Source organism: Perissodus microlepis, chromosome 23, assembly GCF_051167445.1.
Source record: "Perissodus microlepis isolate ML-2025 ecotype Zambia chromosome 23, ASM5116744v1, whole genome shotgun sequence".
Classification (NCBI taxonomy): Eukaryota; Metazoa; Chordata; class Actinopteri; order Cichliformes; family Cichlidae; genus Perissodus; species Perissodus microlepis.
The window spans coordinates 21396700-21419891 of NC_140482.1; the positions used below are offsets into that span (position 1 = coordinate 21396700).

At 41.9% G+C, this 23192-nt stretch overlaps 1 protein-coding gene across 20 annotated transcripts in view; it reads right to left on the reverse strand.

Annotated features, from left to right (window-relative positions):
- unc80 (unc-80 homolog (C. elegans)) overlaps positions 1 to 23192 on the reverse strand; it is a 63868-nt gene that overhangs the window by 19984 nt on the left and 20692 nt on the right. For 7 of the 20 annotated variants that reach the window (XM_084921842.1, XM_084921835.1, XM_084921847.1 and 4 more), the window contains exons 16-36: positions 21215 to 21265; positions 20623 to 20840; positions 17784 to 17947; positions 14812 to 14910; positions 14376 to 14584; positions 11542 to 11648; positions 11255 to 11408; positions 8457 to 8629; positions 8152 to 8364; positions 7933 to 8068; positions 6642 to 6775; positions 6381 to 6558; positions 6061 to 6300; positions 5536 to 5633; positions 5249 to 5452; positions 5039 to 5146; positions 3798 to 3936; positions 3488 to 3669; positions 2438 to 2569; positions 1940 to 1972; positions 1042 to 1228 (exon numbers count right to left, since the gene is read on the reverse strand). In XM_084921842.1, coding sequence (XP_084777968.1) covers positions 1042 to 1228; positions 1940 to 1972; positions 2438 to 2569; positions 3488 to 3669; positions 3798 to 3936; positions 5039 to 5146; positions 5249 to 5452; positions 5536 to 5633; positions 6061 to 6300; positions 6381 to 6558; positions 6642 to 6775; positions 7933 to 8068; positions 8152 to 8364; positions 8457 to 8629; positions 11255 to 11408; positions 11542 to 11648; positions 14376 to 14584; positions 14812 to 14910; positions 17784 to 17947; positions 20623 to 20840; positions 21215 to 21265 — 3159 coding nt within the window. The remainder of the gene's footprint in view (positions 1 to 1041; positions 1229 to 1939; positions 1973 to 2437; positions 2570 to 3487; positions 3670 to 3797; positions 3937 to 5038; positions 5147 to 5248; positions 5453 to 5535; positions 5634 to 6060; positions 6301 to 6380; positions 6559 to 6641; positions 6776 to 7932; positions 8069 to 8151; positions 8365 to 8456; positions 8630 to 11254; positions 11409 to 11541; positions 11649 to 14375; positions 14585 to 14811; positions 14911 to 17783; positions 17948 to 20622; positions 20841 to 21214; positions 21266 to 23192) is intronic. The other 13 variants (XM_084921840.1, XM_084921839.1, XM_084921852.1 and 10 more) reach the window with 11 other exon arrangements.

Consider the following 23192-nt stretch of genomic DNA (forward strand, 5'->3'; position numbering starts at 1 on the left):
TTAAAAATGCTCTAAAAGGCACTGAAAGCACACAAATCATAAAGAGGTTTAGTCTAATGGCTTGAAGTAGTGGACGAGACCTAGCAGCTGCCATCTACCTATATGGGACACCTGTCAGTTAACCATAGACAGTACAAATCATGAACTCAGCTTCTGGGTCAGAACAATAACACCAGTGCAGAAGTGCCTTAAACCTGCGTTCTGTCTGAAGGCCGCCAGTCAGTGACGTGGCGGTGACGTGTGGGTTTTGCAGACACATGATCTAGAGGTTGGTCTCCAACCAGAAAATGCTGGGAAAACAATTGCTTAACCTTGAGTCACACAGGCCTACTTACCAGAGAGCAACCCCACTGGCAACCACTGGTTGCTAGGGAAAAATATGCAGTTGCAAACCGAAATACAAAGACTTCCTTGTGATTAATATGGTCGGTAAACATATTGCTGCAGTTGTAGTTTGAATAACAATCTTTTATAGACTGTCCCTAGTCCCTAGTAAAACTGAAAAGTCCAATGAAACCTGGAATGGAGGCTGTTCGCCTTCAAAGCAAAAGTTGTGCCCTTCAAAACATGTTGGTTGTAGTACTGAGGTACAGCTTTTACTTTGAAGGCAAACTTTACTCATTCATCATTTGTTGTACTACTGCTCAGCTAGTAGTTAACAAGTACTTGCAGAGAAACATCAAAAACTACAGGCAACTGTGGCAACCAAAGCATTCACACGGAGGTTTTAGGTGCAGCACCTTCTTTGAATTCAATTTCACATTTCTCTGCATTTCTCTGCATTTCTTGAGTAATGTGCACATGACGTCACATTGCCAACCAGTTTTTAAGATGGAGCAAAGGGACAATCAATCCAAAAGGCTAACACAGTTTTTGCATCAGGCTGCAGAAAGCTTTTTAATGCTGTTAACACAAGAGGGTCGACTCTGTTTTGAAATAACTCTCATTTGGCCACTGGAGGAACTTCTGTGCTCGCTGTTTTCCACCTCTCGAGGTTTTTCTTGTATAAAACACAAGTGCTCATACGCCTGGCGGACCCACCTTCCTCCTCTTGCTCGGGTGGAGGGCTGCATGTGGGTTCGTAGCAGGCCTCCTGAGCCACAGGGATGGCTGTGATGATGCTGGCCTCGCGGCCCAGACGCCGCTTCTCCTCCTCCTGCTGCAGGTTCTTGAGGATGTGCTCGGCTCGCTGGTGGGAGCGCGACACCGCCCGCGCAGAGAAGGATTTCTAAAAAGGAGGGGGCGAGGATCAAATAGCACAGAGGTAGAGCAGCGGGTGTAGAAATTGTAGGAGGTTCAGAATCGGGGGCGGGGGGAATGCACAAATTAGCACTTTAAATCTTTCAGGAATGTGTGTGCACAGCTACAATAGGCTTCTGAGGAGCAACTGGACAACACATTAATACAGTAACTCTCCTCCAGCACACTGATCTCATGCTCTAAAATGCCGTCCTGAGCATTATGAAGCACGCTGCAGTGTAGACGTATAGAATAGGAGCAATTTCAATCACGATAAACAATAAATGTGTTCAGACTGGAAGATGGAGAATTTACTGTATCTTGTGCACAGTAATTGCCTCACAGCATTCGCACAAACAAATCTAAAACAGCCATGATATGAAAAACAAACACAGCAAAGTCATTCTCATCCAATGACCATGCATCAACAGCACGACACACACAACATGTCTGTATGCCCGATGCATGCTGTTATTTTCTCCTTAACAATCAAAGCATGTGCCGGAAGACTCTTTTTAAATATGTGGATTGTGTGTGTCCCTGATCAAGATGCAACTATCCAAGATGACCCATGAAACCGCCCCCCAGCTTCTGGTCCGTGATGAAAAACCTAAAAGGTCGCTTCCCCTTCTGTCTTTAATGGTCTGAGGTAACAAGATGCATCAGCAGCACAAACACCCGGACAGAAATACCAACTTACTATGGCATGGACTGACTGAATTAATGTGGGGTACTAAAAACAAAGACAGTCGATTAAATTATAGAACATGTGCTCGCTCATTAAAATCTCATATTTCTATTCATGCTTTATGAAAGAAAATATTTAAAAAAGACAAGAAATTAAAAGGAGGCACCAAGAAATCTGTGTTCACACATTTTTCTTATATTTGCAGATTTCTTGGTGCAGTTTTCCACATTAAACTTGCAGCAATAACAAATGTAATATTCAAAGCAGTAAGAGTGTGCATATCGTCTTTTGTTTTTTGGTGGATTGTGGGGTTAAGTGGGATTAAAAAATAGTTAAATTATAAACTGGCCTATTTTTACAGGGTTCACAAGCTTAGGAAAACTCTCACTGAACTCCAGTGGTGTTTAAAAAACCTTCTCTGTCACTTTAATTAAAAAGATAAACTCTAAAAGCTGTTTCTGATAGTAATACAAGTAGATTTGTGCCTTTTAGAATAGGGCTCAAACTTACAGACTGGTCTTCGTTGATTGGATCCTGGACGCTGCCAGTGTTCTGGGGCACCCAGGGAGGATCAAATATGGGGACACAGGGCATGCCCAGTATTGGAGAAGGGAGAGTGAAGTTAATGCTGGGTGGAGGGATCTGAAAGAGAAGTACACCAAATTTAGTAAACACAGCGAATGCCCTTCTGCGCTATCTCTTTTGGGGACGCTGAAAATGCAAACAATCTATTCCAATTTGTTCATGTAAATGGAGAGTCCTCTTCACATTAAGGTTAAGTATGGGGTTCCACAGGGTTCTGTGCTAGGACCACTTCTGTTTACATTATACATGCTTCCCTTAGGGAGTATCATCAGAAGGCATAACATACATTTTCATTGCTATGCAGATGACACCAAACTTCCTATCAATGAATCCAGATAACACATCCATAGTTAGCTAAACTACGAGAATGTCTTAAAGACGTCTAATCCTCTGCTTCTAAAGTTAGCTAAAACGGAGGTTACTGTACTTAGCCCTGAAAATATTAGAAATGTGGTATCTAACCAGATGTTTACTCTGGATGGCATTACCGTGGCTTTACCTTGGAGTTGTTTTTGACCAGGATATGTTCTTCAGTGCACATTTTAAATAAACACACATGACTGCTTTCTTATATTTGCACATCATCTTAACATCCTGTCTCACGGTGATGCTGAAAAACTTGGACTACTGTAATTCATTATAAACAGGATGTCCTAAAAACTCCCTGAAAAGTCTTCAGTATATCTAAAACATTGCAGCAACAGTACTGACAGGGACTAGAATGAGAGAGCACATTTCTCTTATATATACACTATAATCTCTGTCTTTCTTCCACATCATGTCTTTTATCCTGTCTTTGTCCCCTCACCCCCAACCAGTCACAGAAGATGGTTGCCTCTCCCTGAGCCTGGCTCGGCTGGAGGTTTTTTCCTGTTTAAAGGGAGATCTTCTTGGACATTGGTTGATTGGGTGTCTTGAGGCGACTGTTTTAGTGATTTGGTGCTTTATAAATAAAACTGAACTGAACTGAACTACCTTAAAGATCTGCTGGGCTCCTTCCTCCATGCGAGGCCACACTTGGTAGCGAAAACGCCACAGAGTGTAAAACTTCAGGATGGAGTTAATGCGCTGGCAGGCCTCAGGGTGCTGGAACTCTGCCATCATCATTTCGGTCACTGCATCAGGGACCTTTACGGCGCACAGGAGGAACAAGGCAGCTGGAAGGGGGCAGATAAAAAGGGCAGGAAAGAAAAAGGTGAAACATGGTTGAGGGCAAAAGCGTTCGTGAACGTTGAAGGGCACAGCGACCTAAGAGGGGACCACCACAGCTCAGTGATGAGCTCACCAGCAGCGGCTGCCATATGTTCATCCACACTGAGTAGGAGTTCCCAGGCTGCGGGCTGGATGTCTCCATACATGTCGTCAGTCAGGATAGGAGCTGCTTTGATCAGCAGTGACAGAGGAGCTGGTGACAAACTCATCACCTATGAGAAAACAAACATTTAAGATGAAAGTGCAAAGCTGCAAAATGATCTATAATCTCTTTGCTAAGGTAGTAATAAGACACTTTATCTTTGACTTAACATCACCCACAGTGTATACAAACTGAAAAAGGTGCAAGCAGTCCTTTTCAGAGCTACAACACAATTAGAAAACTTTTATTTCTTTTTTTTGGACCCATTTTTTGCTTTCAGAACTGCCTCAGTAGTTCATGCTGGAAGCATTTCTCACAGATTTTGACACATAACATCTGTTAAACCTCTGATAAACTGTTAAAACAACAGTTTAGCCTCCATGCTGTTTTTGCCATGTTCTGATCCTACCATCTGAATGTTGCATGAGAAATAAAGACTCACTGGACCTGTCAACATTTTTTCCAGTCTTCTATTGCCCCAATCTTGGTAGCTTTTATGAATTATAGCCTCGGTTTTTCTGTTCTTATTTCACAGGAATGGCACCCGGTGTGGTCTTCTGCTGCTGCTTCTGTATACCTTGCAGGCAATTTCTGTGCCACTTGTAGTATATTTTACAATTCTGCAAAATGTATTTTGGCAGCAGTTTCCGAAATACTCAGACCAACCACCGTGTCACATTCAAAGTCACTTAAATCACTTTTCACCTCAACTCTGATGCTTTGTTTTAACTTCAGTAGGTTGTCTTCACCACAACTACAGAACTAAATGATTTGAATTGCTGCCATATGATTGGCTGATGAGATATTTGCTTTAGAAAGCAGTTGCTTGAATAGATATTACACCTTTGTAAAATCATTAATAGAAATCTCTAGGCCAGACAGGCAGACGTTCCTCTAATGGCCAGACTCCCATGTTAAATAAACAACTTTGCATGATCAACCACACTTGCAGCCTGATACAAAAATTATTGTCTGTCTGAGTAGCTTCTTTCTGCACAACTGTTTTTTCTTTTTAAAATTCATTAATCTGGATGCTGGTTAAAGCTTAAAGCTGGGGTGTGGTCTCTTTTATTGACAGCACAGGCAGCTCTGATTCCAGTCTGAGAACGTGGTGCACATCCTGCAGGTAGGAAGTGATAATTATAAAAATAACAAGAAAAACAGAAATTCACCTGATTGCGGATGTACTTGAGCATGCCTGTATCCTTCTTCCCTTCTGTGTTGGAGTCAGTGGGTCTTCTCTTCATGGACGGGGTCCTCAGACAAGACTTGTCTGAACACTGATGGGAAATAGTACTTTAGAAAGTGGCGAAGATTTTAAAAAACTAACAAAACACACATATTTAGGTTATTCATCCAGAAAAACAGCCTGTCAATTCCACCTCTTTGTTTTTCTTCACACGTCCTCCGATGTTACCAGAGGAGGCGCTGTCCTCCCTCAGGCTGTCCACCGTCTCCCCGTACACGAGCTTGATGGCACGGACCAGACGGGCGCAGGAGCGGCTGTGGTGTTGGTAGCAGCGTGGGTGGCAGAAGTCTATGTGGGTACAGATGAAACTCTGCTGGTTGCACAGCAGGATCATAATCTGTGCCGAGAGAGAGCAGAGAGGAGGTCAGTATGCGGGAAGGTACACACAGCTTTCCTCCCCGCATGTACCGACAGACTTACGTGAAGCCAGGACATGTTGCGGTGGTAGTTGTCCTCCGTTCCTCCTGAGCTCTGACCTTCTGGCTCGATGCTGGGTTCACTGGTGCTGAAGGGACTGCCTGCAATGTTAAACAAGAACAAACAACCCCATACAGGACGCTGATAATTGTCCACTTATTTCATGATGGAGAACAGTTTCTTTTCCCTGTGCAGAATACTTATAGTGAGTAAAACTCAACCACTACAATCCAAAAATCCCCGTGTTTTTTTCACTCTCTAACAGGATCTGGCAAAAACAATACTGCAAAAGTAAACTAATGTTAACATACACAATTTTCCTGTTATTTTAAAGTACATGAAATACCAATGATATGAGAAAAAATAGACTGTTAATTAGCAGGTCTGATGTAAAATAACATGAAAAACCTGTAACTGTGTTTTACAGTTTTTATTTTTTACAGTGTACTGTCATTTCTTTTGAATTTCCATTTTTACACAATAATAAATGAAATCATGTTCTCTCCAGGAGTTTCAGTTACATCATACCGATGTCAGTAACTGTGTCCCTGCTCTGCGTTTGTGACAGCAGGCCTTCTTCATTCTCAGACTCAGAGTCCTGCCGAGACAGCTTGGTGCTCTTCAGACTCCCCGCTCTGCGTATCGAAGACAGCGAGCCAACCTTCTTCACACGAAAACTGCGGGCTCCTTTGATCTGAAGCAGGCGCGAGCCTCCGATACGAATCTTCCGCACTGGTGCTGGAGAGCAGGGGAGTGGGGAGAGATTGTCTACAATCAACAATGAGCAGTGAGTAAATACGGAGCGGTAATCAGCTGCGTTAGCCAATCTGGATGACACCGAGTCTCACCCTGAGCCTCCTGTGTCTTCTTATCATCGCAGGTGGTGTCAGACTTCAGAGTGTGGCTGCTGCTGTTGAGGGAATCGTGCCCGTCTTCGTCGTCGAGGATGCCCGCAAAGCTGATCTTCCTCTCGTAGCGATGGCGGCCGAGCTCTGGGTCCAGACGCAGGCGGCAGCTGTCCAGATCCTGCAGACAAAATAAGTAGAAATCAAATTCTCATCGCTATTCACATCAGATTTACCTTTTTGGATTTTGATGTCACTACTGACCACAAGCGGTTCGGTGCGCGGTCGTGGTAAGCAGGGGAAGGTCTCTCGCAGGAAAGTGGTGATCTCCAACAACAGCTGGCAAGCGGCCATCTTCAGTGCGAAGGGGCAGCCACATTTTGTAGGATTGACCGTGTCTTTGGAGTCAGAACAGATAAGATAAAATATCTAAATGTGGCTAGAACATCTTTTTTGTTCTGACAACCTAAAAGTTGTAGAAACTAAATTTTAATTTAAGATTTTTTTTCAAAGTACACACAATAAAACGCACAATACTGTGATTTTATTACTTTCATGCAGCATGTTTTTAAGTGTGACATCAACAGCTTGGCAAGTGCAGACTTTTTATTTTCCAATTTGAGTGGACGTTCATGTGAAATCATCTGCTTCTGATTAATTCAACACCACACAAATGCACAATGAGGTGCACCTGATGATCTAAAGCTGCAAATGGACCATTATGAGGTAAATATTTTTAATGATGATACAAGTTATCATTAAAAAACCTAATTTATTTAACATCCTATTGTCCAATCCCTTACATAGTGTGCTCTGCTTAAGCCTACCTACAACTGCTGATCATCTGCAAGCCACTTTGCAACCCATCTGCAACTTCTCAATCAGTGCCATATCCATTGTCATACAAAATAAAATCTTAAAATGATTTACAAAACATGGAGGAAGCCAATGAGAACTGATAAAGAATCAAATCAGTAAATTCTTTTTAATTCCCATCCCTGTTATTGAAAAGTTTATCGAAAGCATTGAAAAACTGCTGCTCTGCTCAAGGCCAACTACAGCAAGCCATTTTGCAACCCACCTCCAGCTCCTCATTTTTATGCTATCTCACGTTTTATTAGTGCCATATTCTTTGTCATACTAAATTTGATTGTAAAACACAGAGTGAGCCATATGAACTGATATGAATACTGTACGAGCTTCTGCATTTTGCACAGCTGGAGGTGAGCAAGGGACTTTTTATTTTTGCCAAAACGGATGAAAATGTAGAATTCAAGTCATGAGAAAACAAATGAATGAGAGTAATGGTTTGAGTTTTTATGTGCTTCTTATTTGGAGGACTGCATTGGTTTGCAGGCCTCAGCAATGTGATTTCTGCCATGCAGTAGCTGACACCACTCAGACAAGCTAAAACAGCAGCAAGGCCTTTTTGGGTCACCACGTCTCATGAGACGCTACATCTGTGTTATATCTGCACAGCACGATAGAGACGATCTGGCCGAGTGGAAACCTGTAAATAGAAGAAAAACAAGTAACAGACACTGTTTTGACTCACTGTCATCTAAATAGTCTTCTTCCTCGTCTTCTTTCCTCATCCTGCGTTTGGTCTCTTCATCGTAAATATAACCCAGGATGTTGGCGGGGCTCTCACTGTCCGAGTGGCAGAGTTCGCTGAGCCTCGTGCCAATCGCCTGAGCAGATTTAACACGTTTACAGTTAATGAAGCCTTTTTATAAACTGTAACCATAAACAATCTTCGACACATTTAACTCACATCTCCCCACTGGCAGAAATGCTTGGCAGCGTTCCACTGGAGCTTCTGGTTTCTTTTATTGCCCACAATAGGCGATCGGCCCCTGGACAGCCCTCTCTTGGTGATGTTTACGTGGTGGCCCTTCATCCATTCGGGCCAGTTGCCACGATTACACCGGTGGACAAATCTGGCACATTCCAGGAAAAGGGAGGCCCTGGCCACAACTGGGGCTTCCTAGAAGAACAGAGAAATAAATAGGTGATAGCCTTTGAAAGCTAACAGCGACATCTTTACTCTTTCATTATTTTCTCCAAAGTGAAACGCACGAGGTCCAGAGCAGCGGCAAGGATGGAGGCATCTGGTATGGTTCCCGGCTCGCAGCAGTTCAGGAGAAACTGGAAGCGTTTCATACCCTGTCGGATGGCGCCCAGATTCACTACATTCTTGTTCTTCATGGCCTCCTGGCTGGCTGCGAGACGCTCCTGGAAACCGTGAGGTCCTGAAGGACACCGTGAGGACCACAAGAGAAGAGGTATAACAAAAGCCGTTTGAAGAAGAGTTCTCGTTATAGACTCGCTTGTTTGCACAATAAAGGTTAGACATAGAAATTGCATGAAGCAACATCACCATCCAGGACATTTAACAAATAGCACTGAGCTGACAGATGAAGCTGAGTGAGAGATGACACACAGCCATCGGCAGGGGTTACACCTGAATTTTCAATCGTATAAGAATAGTCACAAAAAACAAGATGAATTTAAGGGCCAGAGATATTTTCAGGCACCTTTCTTTGGCATCTTTCTAAAAGGACCTACAAATCTCATTGAAATGACAGGCGTAACCACAGCCGCACAGAGGAAAGCTGTATGTGGCCCATTGTGTTTAATCACCAACACACCAGCACTGGAAATACCACCAGACGTCACCACAGAAGAGACGGAGAGAGCACTGACAGCGTCATGCTTGACGTAGCACAGAGACACGCTCCACAGCAGAAAGATGGTTTCATAGACATGAGTTGTTGTGAGACACCGCCCGTCCTCTTTTTTCACCTTTGGGTGAAAAGGCAGAGGAGAGGAACCAATGCTGGACAGAACAGGACGTGCACAGTTGGAGAGAAGGGAATGTAGACCTATTGGGATAAATGAAACCTTTAAATTTCTTATTATTATAGAGCTAAAACTGTCTTTGGAAGTAAGAAGTTTGGTTTCAGCACATATAAATGTCTGGCTTTAGGGTTTTTGTGGCAAATCACAGACACAACTTCTCACAGCTTTTGCTCAGACATTGTTCAGAAATCTACAGAAATACTCAATGTTATGAGTAGACATATATCCGAATGAATGTAATTATAATATTTATTTTAAGCTAGTTGCTAGCTATATTGTATTTTATTTTACTGAGATACCATTTTTTACAATGTGTTAGAGTATTGTGCAAAAAGTCTTGAGTCATCCCTCGTTTCTTTATGTCTTGCTAGGAAAATGGGAAATAAATGAAGTGATTTATTGGAACTTTTAAAGGAAGGACATTCAGAGCTCTTCTCTGGATGTTGGTCGGTCCGGGTTCTGGGAAGGCCAATCCATGATCCAAGACGTTTCACTGTGTGTTTTTCTATTCAGGTATTAGTGTTGCTGCATTGGCAGCGTGCTTGGAATCATTGCCATGCTTAAAAATTGTCCTGTGTCAGGTTTTTAATGAATTTTTTCTTAGTTTTTAGTTAGATATTTATCTGCTGTAGATTTTTCATCCATTTGTCCAGTTTCCTCAAATTTTTTGAGGACACACTGCACACCATGCTGAGATATGTAACGTTTTCAGCTAATAGCTCTTTGGGAATCACCTTGTTGGTACAAAAATACTATTTTAAGCCTGTCAAACTTTGCTCTGGCATTTTCAAAGATTCAACTTTTTTCCGTTTGTACATGGGACAAATTACATATTTTGGGACAGGCTGTTAGTAACAAAGTGACTAAAGATACAATTTAAAATTGGTTCTTTGCTAAATTGTCTATTATATGTAGACACAACACTGGTTTATCCCTTGAGCTAGGTTTCTTTTTTATACTTGAATGATTCATTGGTCAGTGTTAAGTGTCTTAACAAACAAAAACATTCCTGTGAAAATGATCAGGTACAAGGACTGGACTGAAAATGAGTGAAAAGCAGCCAATGTCCAAAGAAACAATTTGAAAGACCTTCAGAGACCCTGGAGACCTATTGCTTTAATAGTCTGGCTACTTGGAAGCAAAATATAAAAGAAATAAAGGATGACTCAAGACGTTTGCATAAAGCTACATATTAGTTGTGTTTAAGGTAATTTTTCCATGCTGTAAAGGAACAAAGAAATCTCCTAGCTGTTGGATAGTCTGATGTTTTTTGTTTATAGCAATTACAAAAATGACTTTCAAAGGGCTGTTCAAGCAATCAAAAAGTGTTAATTCACTAGCATGAAAAAGTAGAGGCAGCAAAGGCATCCTGAACTGTAGTCAGTAGTATAGGGGGAAACGAGGCCAGTGATTCATATCATGTAACTCTAGAGAACTTTTGGCTGATCTTTTTGGTATATGCCTTTGACTCATCGACAGTACAAAAGAGAGACGCAAGTACCTTCACGGTGTGAAAAGCAGAGCCGGTGTGAAAACTCTATAAGCCTGCATTCTTTTAATGAACACTAGGGGGCGATGCCTACAGCTACAGAAAGATTAAGTGTCCTATAGAAGCAGCTGTCTGCCTCTGACCTCGGTAAACGTCGCCGAGTTTATCAGTGATAGAAAATAAAACATCGAGTCCATTTCCCCTTCCCCTGTTGTTTTATATTAGCTTTAGTTTTGGGGAGGTTTTTTTGGCAGGCCTTCCAGAAAATGATCACTTTGAATTGACACTGATGGGTTGAAAATTCACCCATCTGGATTAAAAGAGCGTAGCAGGCAGCTATCTGGCGAGGCTGACATGGAGAATGGTGGACGGCAGCACTGTCAAAAGACCACGACTTGCGAGGCCAAACAAAACACGACACCACCAGCGACAAACAGAGGCGAGGACAGAAGAAGAGAGGAACAGACAAAGAACGATGGGGGCATGGGGTGGGCGAGGGGGGCACCCCAGGGTGGGGGAGGTCTACCATCTTTCTCTTCTGTGTGGTGAAGCTTGGATGGATTCCTCCTGCCAGACCTCCATTTACCGAGCCGCTTGAAGAAATTCTCCTCCTCGTCCCTGCCGTACTCCGGCCCTACAGCGCCACCTTCAGACAGCTTCACTGCACTAGTGAACTTCACCTAAACACACATAAACACATCCGCGCATATCAGCTGGCAACGTAGACCAAATCAAACCTCTGTTTGCTCAAAAGGACGGCTGATTTGAAAAGCTGCGACACACTATGGTGGCTTTCAGTGGCAGCGAGCTGACCTTTGAACTCTGACGTATGAAGGAGAGTCGATCCACCGAGCTGATATCCAGCAAGTCCTCGACGCCGTCAGTCAGTCCAGAGAGAGAGGAGCGCTTCAACCAGTTCCCTGAAAACACACAAATAAAAAAACACTGACATGAACATCATCATGTATGGTAATAAAGAGGTAAATCTATAAATCGGGTAAGTACACTGGGATTATGTATGCATGCACACCAATGGGTAGAACAGGGAACGATGCAAGGGCATTCACTCAATGTTACTGCACAGACACACACATTCAGGGTGTATAAAGATTCACAGAGATTCACAAAGATTCACAGAGTCATTCAAAGAAGTTACAGAAGAAGAACACTGAAACTAAACTGACCTTCCTGCTTGCTTTTAGCTGTGTTTACAAATGCACCTTTATGATATGTTCAAAGAAGGAGGTGCCATGTGAATATGGTATATAGACAATTTTCATAATAAATAGAAGGGAAGTATAATTACTACGCTACCCTTAACTAAATGAAAACCTACAAACACTTATAAATAGCCAATACTGCACTAGGGAGGAAATTTGCAAATAAAAGCTTAAAACTAAACCAATTTTCTCTGCTAAGCTAAAGTTAGGGTCTGGTTGTGTTTTATATTTTTATTTAATCAGCCAATCACATTTCAGCAATTTAGTGGATTTAGACACATGGACACAGTTGTGACAAAGTTCAAACTGAGCCCCAGAATGAGGGAGAAAGGTGATTTATGTAACTTCAAATGTGGCATGGTTGTTGGTGTCAGATGGGCTCTTCTGAGGTTTTCAGAAACAGCCAATCTGCTGGGATTTACAGAGAATGGTCTGGGAAAAAAAATAGAGTGAGCAGCAGCGCATTGGGTGAAATCGTCTTATTGATTCAGAGGTCAGAGGTGAATGTGACCAGACTGCTTCTAGCTGATAGGAAGGCAACAGCAACTTAACTAAAAAAACTTGTTACAACTACTGTATGCAGATGAGCATCTCAACAGTAGCAGAAGACCACACCTGGTGCCACTCCTGCCAGCTGAGAACAGGAAACTGAAGCTACCATTTACTGGCTCAACAAAATTGGACAATAGAAAATTGGAAAAATGTTGCTTGGTCTGGTGAGTCACAATTTCTGCTGCAACATTTGGACAGCTGGGTCAGAATTTGGTGTAAACAGCATGAAATAATGCCTTGTATGAATGGTTCAGACTGATGACAGTGGTGTAAGCATGTGGAGGAAATTTTATTAGCACACCTTGGCCTCCTTTGTACCAACTGAGCAACATTTAAACACCAAAGTGTTAGGGTTAGTGTTGAACACAGTGTACCCATCTTCTGATGGCATCTTCTAGCAGGATAACACACCATGTCCGAAAGCTCAAATTATCTCAAACATCTCAAACTATAATGATGCGTTGATTTAACCTTTTTTTCATGCTCACATATTGTTATATAAGAATGAATTTCAAATATTACAGACCTCAAACAGTATGAAAAAAATTGTTATGCTCTGTTCTATCTCTGGTAGGTGTAGCTTGAGTTGTGTTGGTATATTGTTTTGGTTCATTTAAGCTAGAAACAGCCTGCTTGATCTTAAGTAGGGGAGACCAGTGAACATCTCATTTCTACCTGTGTAAATAAGTTTAATTGCACATTTAATATATACATATGTTTATATATTTATATCTTAAGATAAGAAAAAGAAGTGCAATTTCAACGGTATGTCTCAGTTTTTCTACGTGATAAACAAATACTGTTGTAGTAAATCAAAGAAAATTGTCAGCATGACTTTGTGGGTTTAAATTGTAAGAAATAAAGTGTGAAATTACAGCTCATTGTTCAGACTGTGCTGTAATTATCAAACAGAATTTTTTTTTTGTTTCATTGTTAAAAATATAAAAATAAAAAAAGAGAGATTCCTAAAGCAAATAGTAAAAAACAGGAACTTTCCATCATTTATTTTTTTAATCTACAAGTTAGTTACTTTGGTATAGCATGAATGAAGTTATTATCAGTAAAAATAAAGCTGTAAAACTTATGACAATACAGTTAAAAGTCCAAAATCTACGCCATCCCTCACGTTTTCCAAAGCCATCCAATGAGGCTGGATTAAAGTGTTTGCTGAGCTGATTCTGGCCCCTGGGCCTTATGTTTGACACCCCCGCTTTATGTTGCGAAAATACAAACTTAGTCTATCATCACCCTACACATGATCCCTAGGTTTTAATTTTCTTCATTTAAGGGTGAAGCTTATTTGCTTCCCTAGAGCAACGCGTGCTAAATAAGCATGTACTCTCTTCATTTAAATCAGTTTTTTTTCCACAGGTCTGCAAACATGCTAGGGGGTTGGGATGATCAACACAACACAGACATGGTACGGATACAGTATGAAGATGGTTCCACATCGACATACGTAGGACAGAGAGAGTGAGCGGTAGGCGAACAGTCCTGCGGCATGCTATGGCACAAAAAGGAGCACAAAACAGACCAAGGAGATGAAGTGACTTGGCCTCGGGGCAGGCAGTGCCACAATGTTGAACACATAAAACACATTATGTTAGAGGGGATTTCAAAGTAAGAGCAAATGCAATGAGATATGGTTGTTGAAATGTATACCGCTGCTCAATAAAAGGATGATTTGTAAGTCTCTCCATAAGCACACATAGCCTTGGGCTGCCTAATCTTTTAGAGAAATCCTATTTTCGAGCTAGTGCATATTTTCTAGTGCATTCTCGTCACTTACTAGGAGGCAAAAGCTCACTGTAGTTTTAAGACTTTTATTTTGAACCTACCCAGGGACTTCCTTGGGTAAGAAGAGGCTGCTCTTACCGATAGGCAGCTTCAACTTCTTGCGAAGCGAAATGCGACGGGATCTGGATCGCGAGCGGCGGTCGGTGGTGGTGCCAGAGTGTGCGGTGGTGCACTCTGAGGTGTCTTGTTCCGACTGGCTGCTGGTGTCACTGGCGGCGCTCTGCGACTTGAACATCTTCCTCCAAAAATCCTTCCTGCCCAGCAGAGCACCCGGGATCTGTTCTTCACTAGAAGCAGAGAGAGGAGGAGAGGAAAGGTAAGCACAAGGATAAAACATTTCCCACAAAACACTTTTTACTTCTTTTTTATTTTACAGGATGTTTTGGTATTAACTGAATGTTTATCAGAGGGTTAAGAGGGAGCAACAGGAAGAGCTTTTTCTACTTTGAGCAGAGAAATGGCAGCTGAGCTCGACGGAGATGGTGCTTTATGGAGAGGTGAGGCGGACACTCACTGTTCGGGTGTCTGGGGGGGTCTACTGGAGATGTAGCTGCGACACTCGTCTGCAGTACTGGACACCTGACCCTTCTCCCCGGACACACCCGCCTCTGACCTGCGCGCACACACACACCCCAACACACAGACATAGCACTCAGGCCACCTGATTCAAGGCTCCATTCTGACCTGTAATTTAGGCATCGCACTACTTTAATCTCCACTGAACTGATGTCTTTTACATATTTTATTTCATATGAACTGTTAAAAAATTAAAGGAACACATTTTATTCAGAGTATAGCATCCAGTCGGTCAAACTTGTAGGATCTGGTAAATTTAGTAGCACGGTGTCACTACTCATTTAGTGTCAAACTAAATGACCAGACCTGGAACCTATACATGTTGCACAGGTAGTCCAACTCCGTCAGGGGACCACATCAATATGTGCCATTGGCTGAAGGTTTGCTGTGTATCCAGCAGAGTTTAAGAGCATGGAGGAGATTCCAGCAGACAGGCAGTTACTCTAGGAGAGCTGAACAGGGCCATAGAAGGCCCTTAACTCAGTAACTGCTCCTGCCATAGCCCTTCAAAATGATCACCAGCAGGCCACTGATGTGAATGTTTCTGACCAAACAATCAGAAAAGACTTCATGAGGGTGGCCTGAAGGCCTAACATCCTCTACTGGCCCTATACTCACTGCCTGGCACAGTGGAGCCCGATTGGCATTTGCCATAGAATACCAGAATTGGCAGGTCCACCACTGTTGCCCTGTGATTTTCACAGATGAGATGATTGAACTCATGTGACAGATGTGAAAGGGTTGTTATGCTGCCTGTAACATCGTTCAGCATAACCAGTTTGTTTGTGGGTCAGTGATGGTCTGGGGAGGCATACCCATACACAGATCTCTCTAGGCCAGGGGTGTCAAACTCCAGGCCTCGAGGGCCGGTGTCCTGCAGGTTTTAGATATCACCCTTGGTCAACTAGTCAAATGATTAGTTCATTACCAGGCCTCTGGAGAACTTCAAGACATGTTGAGGAGGTAATTTAGCCATTTAAATCAGCTGTGTTGGATCAAGGACACATCTAAAACCTGCAGGACACCGGCCCTCGAGGCCTGGAGTTCGACACCCCTGCTCTAGGCAATGACACCCTGACTGCCATTAGGTGTCAGGATGAAGTAAATGGACCAACTGTCAGATCCTACGGTGGTGCAGTAGGTTCTGAGTCCCTCCTAGTGCTCAACAATACCCGGCCTCATGTGGGAAGAGTATAAAGGCAGTTCCTGGAGAATGAAAGAATTGATACCATTTGTGTTTAGGCTATAAGATTTCGGTAAAACAGATTAGCTTGCTGTATAATTTCTAGGTTAAATTTTCATTTACATCAAATGATGTAGCCTCCTTAAGTTTCTAACACATTACCCAACCAGTCCACATCAATTTAAACATCCAGAATAATTTTTCCCTATTTAGATCTGATGAGTTTTCAAGGTGTTCCTTTAATTTTTTTAGCAGTGTATTTTACTTAAACTTCTTCCAACCAGTGCCTTCTAACCGTACCTTATATATAAAAGACAGACAAGCCTCAAAAATGCATTCTTTCTAATGGCCAGCAGGGGATCAAAAAGAAGTCAGATTGGACACAAGTCTATGAGAAAATAACCCTCCTTCTCTCTTGATCCAAGACCTCAGTAACTACCTTTCTGATGAGTTTATGATGAGGTCTCATTTACTAGCTTGAAGTTTATTGTGTACAGTGGTCCCTCACTATAACGTGGTTCACCTTTCGTGGCCTTGCTGTTTTGTGGATTTTTATTTTTTTTTAACAGCGCATTGTGTTCTGCGTCCTGATTGGCTGTAGACCATTGTCAATCAATCTCGTGCAGTGTCTCCTGTACAGTACAGAATGCGTTCAGCTTATCAAATTTACACAAATCTTCGATTGTTAGCAGTGTGACTCTGAAGTGCTGTACTGTATGTTTGTACGTTTTCTCCCCAACAAACAGAACAATGTCGACGAAATGTTTTGCACCGTCAAAGGCAACCGTGGGTGCCTTTGGTTTCATTCTATAATACTGGACTTATTTTTCTACGAAGGTTTGAACTTCGAGAGTGTTTAAACAAGAGAGAAAAGTGTGAAAATGTTCGTGCCTGTCTGAGAAAAGTGTATAAAGTATGTAGTGAGGGGTTTTACAGCCTTGAAACATTTATAAGAATTGTAAAAAATAAAGTTGGCTATTTTGCGGATTTCACCTATCGCAGGTTATTTTTAGAATGTAACTCCCGCGATAAACAAGGGACCACTGTATCATTACGATGGTCATTTAATAAACGGGGTCACAATTAGAGTGAAACAGATGATACAAGAAGACACCATATGTGTCTGGGTTTGTAAACGAGATCCAGCCCTTGGTTTTGAGGTCCAGTTTAAAAAACAAACAAAAAACAAAGATGACAACAGTGAAGCTTCAAAACAAAAATTTGTACGATTGTGGTGGCTGTGTCCATCTTTTATATATAGTCCATGAGTCTAAGTAGAAACTGAGTGGTACAGATACAAAGAGTCAGCTGTCTCTGCAACTGTAAGTCTATGCTTTCTATATGGGCACAGCTTCACAGCCAGCAGTCATGTGACTTTGTAGCCTCAAACGTGGAAATAAAATAAGTCAGAGGTAGTTTATTCTCTTCAGTGCCATGGCATGCGGTGGCAGCTGTCAGATAAAGCAGCAAACACAGCTGAGCTGCCTCCTGGCAGGGCTACCCAGAGTGCTAACAGCCACATTATTTTGGAAATAAGAACATCAAATCAGTCACTCAAGCAAAAAAAAACAGATGCAGACAGGACAAAAAGTCAAGCAGTGATGAGAAGCAGAGCTCTGTTACCTTTACAAGGTGATGGGCTTTAAATTTGACAGTAATGACTGCCGCAAGACATTTATTTTTCACCGTGAAGTCACATTAAGACCGTTTCTAGCCATTGAGTGTACCTCCTGGGACCGGGCTGTTTGGTCTCCTCCTTCTCATCAGGTTTCTTGGTGGCGGTGACCTTCTCCGCGCTGTCCAGGAGAGCGCTCAGTGCCACCCTGCGGAACACGTTTCCGTGGGCCTCTTTAATGAACTGGACCAGCTGGCGGATGTCACAGTACAGACCCTGGGAAAGGACAGAGAGTGACAAACAAAGTGAGAGCAAAAGAATGTGTGAAAGAGAAAAGAGAGAATCAGCAGCCAGTGTGAACAGTATGTAATTTTGCGCAAATGTGCGGGAGCAGGCTTGTGTTTTTGTCAAGCCACCAGCTCCAGCTTGTGAGTGGGTGGCCTCTGATTTCGTGCCATAACAAAGCCTGCCTTGAAAAGTGTGTCATCCTCCGCCAACGTACACCACTCACGCCAGCCTAAAGGCTCTGCAAGCACCGCAGAGAGGCCGAGGTACTTCAATGCTTTCAGACGGATCCAAAAACACTTATCAAGGATGCATTGGATATTTGATAACAGATTCTGAGTATTGTGGTGATTTTTAGACCTTAATATGGATATAAAAGTGTGAAAGAAACATTGTTTTCAGTTGAATTTCACATTTAAGACAACTGTATATTGTTAAATTAGACATTAGGTTTAAAAAGAATTGCACTCCATATGCAGTTTTGCTAAAGAGCATTCGGAAATTACATGAATTATATGAAAAAAGTAGTTTATAGCTATAATTTGCATGCTAACATTACTTTAATTCTAAACATTTCAGCTCTAGCCTACAGATTAGTGTGCTGTGATCATGTTAGTCACTTCCTGCTTTATTATGTTCATCAGTTAGGAGACAAAAAGAGACAGAAGCTTTCTCTATGCCACCCTTTCTGACTGCCGGCCCTAATCAACCCCAATTAGTTTCAGCTGTGATTTGTGGTCCAGTCATTTCCCTCTACATATATAGTCTCTTGCTCTTTCAGTTTGTCAGATTGTGTTTATCATCTTTTTTTGTATATAGATTTTTGCTTTTTTGAACCATCATACTTGTGCTATCTGATTCTTTTCCGTATGCGAGGCAGTTTGAAGTGCCTGTGTAGCTGATGGATGCTAAACAAATCAGCTCATCTTGACTTGACCTTGGCCTGAAAGAAGATATATAGCTATTATGAAACACTCTTAAGGGGAACAGCAGATATCGTGTCAGACATAAAAAGGGGAAAAAACTGTGTCACACAGAAACTCTGTGTTTTTAAACTCTGCTGATGCATAAAACCTCTGTACAAAAGACAGAAAATGGTGCGGAAAAACTAAACTGCATGTTTAATATAGTCTGGTGCGAGCTCCCTTCAAAATTTTCTAAAAAAGAAAAGTAAAACATGTGCAAACATACATGGAAATACAAAACATAAGGCAAAAACTGAGTTTTTACAATTCTAATAAGCTTGAAAGTCAATATTTGGTGTGACCACCTTTATTCTCAGCACAGTCTGAACTCTCTTTCTTGTCATTTCTTTAAGTAGTCTTCAGGAATAGTTCTCCAGGCTTCTTGAAGGACTTTCAAAGCTCTTCTTTGGATATTTCTGCCTTTTGTTCTGTTCTCTGTCAAGGTAATCTGATCAAAATCTGGTGGTACTTTTCTGTGTTCATAATTCATCAATTTTGACAAGTTCTCCAACACCACTGACTGAAATGGAGCTCAAACCTTAACAGAATCTCCATTTCTCATGAGGCTTCAGTGAACAGTAGATGATTAGCTGAAGGTCCAGGTGCATCTCTCCGGCACTGTGTCAGGTGACCTTCAGATCCTGCTGTAGATAGTTTTGTAGGCCTGATATTTCTTCTTTTGTCCTCCATTTGTCCAGTTTCCTCAAATTTTGTAAGGAAACACTGCACACCATCCTGAGAAGTTTTCAGCTGGTAGCTCTTTGTAAATCACTTTGTTGGTACACAAACACTGTTACAGGCATACAATAGTATTTTATGCCTGTTGAACTGTGATCTCTTTTGCATTTTTCATAGGTTCTACTAAAGCAATGGGAACAAATGATGCATTTTTGTGAGAGGGTGCTAGTAAAAAAGTGCCTACAGATATAATTTAATATTGGTTCTTTGCTAAGTTTTCTGTCAAGAACTGGACTGAAAATGAGTGAAAAAGACAACACGTTCTCATCCCAAAATGTAACATACGTCGCCATGTGACAAATCTTCAGTATGTTATGCGTTCGGAAATATGAGAACCATTTGGAATGAATCTACACATGTACATTTATTTTACTTTCTCATCATTAATTGCTTTGGAAAAAACGATCCAATATGATTAAGATTGTGGTTAAAGTTAGGGATAAGGTTATGTTTATGGTTAGGATTAAGGTTAGGGTTAGAGCTGGAATACACAGCTGGAACATGTATTACTGCTGGGAGCGTCTATTGGATTTCATCCACAATCCGGCGCGTATCATAGGGACGCGGAAGGTTACCTCTCGCGTTCCTATGGGACGCCTCGGGATGTGACAAATCGTCAATATGTTATGCGTTGGGAAGGAGAATGGTCTGGAAAAAGAAGCCAATGTCTAAAGAAAAAGTTGGAAAGACCTTTGGAAATCCTGGAGCACTATCCCTCAAGAGCAACTCTGGCTTCTTGGAAGTAAAATATAAAGAAATGAGGGGTGGCTCTTGATTTTTGCACAGACCTACATCTACAATACATGTTCTAGCAGACCAGAGAGCAGCTTAGATAGCATGTCTGATACAACGAATGAGATCAAGCGTCTTTATCTATAATAAAGCATTAATTTAACTAATGAATCTAATGCGGAGCACCTAAGCAGGAAGGCAACCAGGCAGACGATTTCACGCCCCACTCACCAGGTTCTCGGGGCTGTGCAGCTCATGTGTGGTTGAGGCGCAGCGGGTGATGAGGGACTTGAACATGCAGCCCACCACCACGGCCTCCATATTCTGGGCTACAGATTTGTTGTCTCCTGTGGTGAAGTTGTTTCCGAAGCCCGCCTTGTCTGGAAGCAGCAGGGAGGCAGGAGAGACCATGGATGACACAGCAGGTGGTTTAGTCATTGCTGACAGCACTGAGCATACAACAGTGAGCCCGTACAACAAGGAAGGAAGGAGAGGGGGCAAAGGAAAAGGGGGTTAATAAAGCATATGGGGGAGAAGCCAAACTGAAAAGGATTCTGAGTAGGGAGTAAGGAATACATGCAAGTGACTAAGGCCTGCTTTAAAAACATACAGTAGAGGGTTTAGTCTCTTGGTCCAGTTAGATTAATATATCAGCCAGATTAAACCAGAACTTTTAGAGTTGCAGGCGAGTTTGTCACTTTTCGGACAGAGTGAGGGGTGCAGCAATGAAAGCGGTGTCTAGGGAAGGGTCTGATCAGGTCAGTGTAGTCATCTTATTGCTTATATTATCAACTGTTATTGATTATTGATCATGTGTATCTACCGATGTTTCTTTTTTTCGCCCTCCTGGACCTCTCACCTGCACTGCCGTACTCTGCAAGAGAAAAGAGGCGGGGCACAAAGTTGATTGACATCAGGCCAGCACAGACATGTAAGGCGGTGTCAGAAAGGAAGTGGCACCCCACCTCCACGAGGAGGTGAACCCCCAAGATGCAAACACACACACTTAAAAAATAACACACACCCACACACACACTGAAAACTAAACAAGGTGCCCTGTTCACTTTCAAAATTAAAAAACACTCATCGGTTCAGTAACTTGCCAATTGTCTCTTGTAGAAAAATCTTCAAATTCCAGTGCAAAACTGAATTGGCATGTAGGATGTGTCCTAATGCTCAGCGATAAAAGCCACTGATTGAGCAGGAATGTAATGGGCAAAGCTCTGGATTGGCAAGTGTACAGAATGGATGAGCGAGTAAGGAAGGTAGGATTCAGCTCATTGAAGTGGATGAAGAAAAAGGAGGAGGATGGAAGCAGGAGGAGGAGGAGGACAACGAAGGAAAGTGACACGGACGAGCGGAGACAAGTGGAAGGAGGAAGGGGGAAAACACATATATAAACAGAGATAGCGCTGAAATGCAAAGTCGAAGTGCGGGGTGAGACAGTGGTAGGACAATTCAGCTTTGTCGACCACACTAGAGCTTTAAGTATTTACCTCTTTATGTGATATTATTTCATTTATATTGGCCTGCACTGTAGCGTCCACACTAGACCTTTTAATGGGACAGATCTGTGTAAAATAAACCTGACAGACTTTGCTAGAGCATAAATATCTGCGCCGTTATGTTGAAACATTTACCGAACAGTTAGCTTGGAAATCGATTAATCGTTTAAGCCTTTGATTTAAAAAATAAATAAACAAATTCGCTTGTGCATATACTTGTAAGATGAATATCTTGAGTCTTGAGTACTGTAATTCCCTCACAGTGTAATTTTGCTGCAGGAATGACACATTTCCATATTAGCCTGTTGACAAGAGGCCAATGGGATTCTTCCATTAACTTTTTGAATTACTTTAGAAAAAAAACTCTGTGGGAAATATAGGTTTATGATACTTAATGATTTCATTCAAAAGGATAAAGCTCCATAAAATTTTAATGGTTTTTGATTTTGGTTTCACTGGTTTACAACTACAGTCATCTCAAAGCACATTTAGGGTAAAAATCGTATTATATTAGAGAAAACCCAAATAATCAAACAGCCCTCTGTTTGCAGGACTTGGCAACAGCGGGAAGAAAGAAATCCCTTTTAACAGGAAAAGCCCTTCAACAGAATCAGGCTTAGGAAGGGGCTGAATGACTAATAAGGGAGTGAGGATTAATGCTAATGTTGCATGACTTTACAAAATCTCCCCTATATTCTTGTTTCTTTAGCTTGTTGGCAAATACCTAGCCTATGACACACTTATTTATAGTCCTGTGGAAAACTAACTATACCCTTACTGCTTCCATAGGAATTAACAGGGTAACAGCCAGGTACTGCTAATCAGATGCACTTGAATAATTGATCATCAGCATCTCTATAAGAGGAGAAGTTGTCTCAGTTTGCTGCTCTGGAGCATCCAGGTGTGTTTTAACACAATGCCTCAATCTTCCCATGAAAGGTTGTCCAAGCAAAAACTGAAGAGCTACAACTCAGATTCTACAGGCCTCAGTTAGCATGTTAAATGTCAAAGTTCATGACAGTACAATTATAAAAAGACTGAACAAGTATGGCTTGTTTGGAAGGGCTGCATTCTTCTCCCTAAAAAGAACATGGCAGCACAGTTTAGGTTTGCAGAGTTGCACTGGAAAAAACCACAACACTTCTGAAAAAATGTCCTTGGGACAGATGAGACCAAAGTGGAGATGTTTAACCATAATGCACAAAACCAAACACAGCATATCAGCACAAACACCTTATACTGTAGCACATTAATGGAGGGGTGATGTTTGGGCTTGTTTTACAGCCACGGGACCTG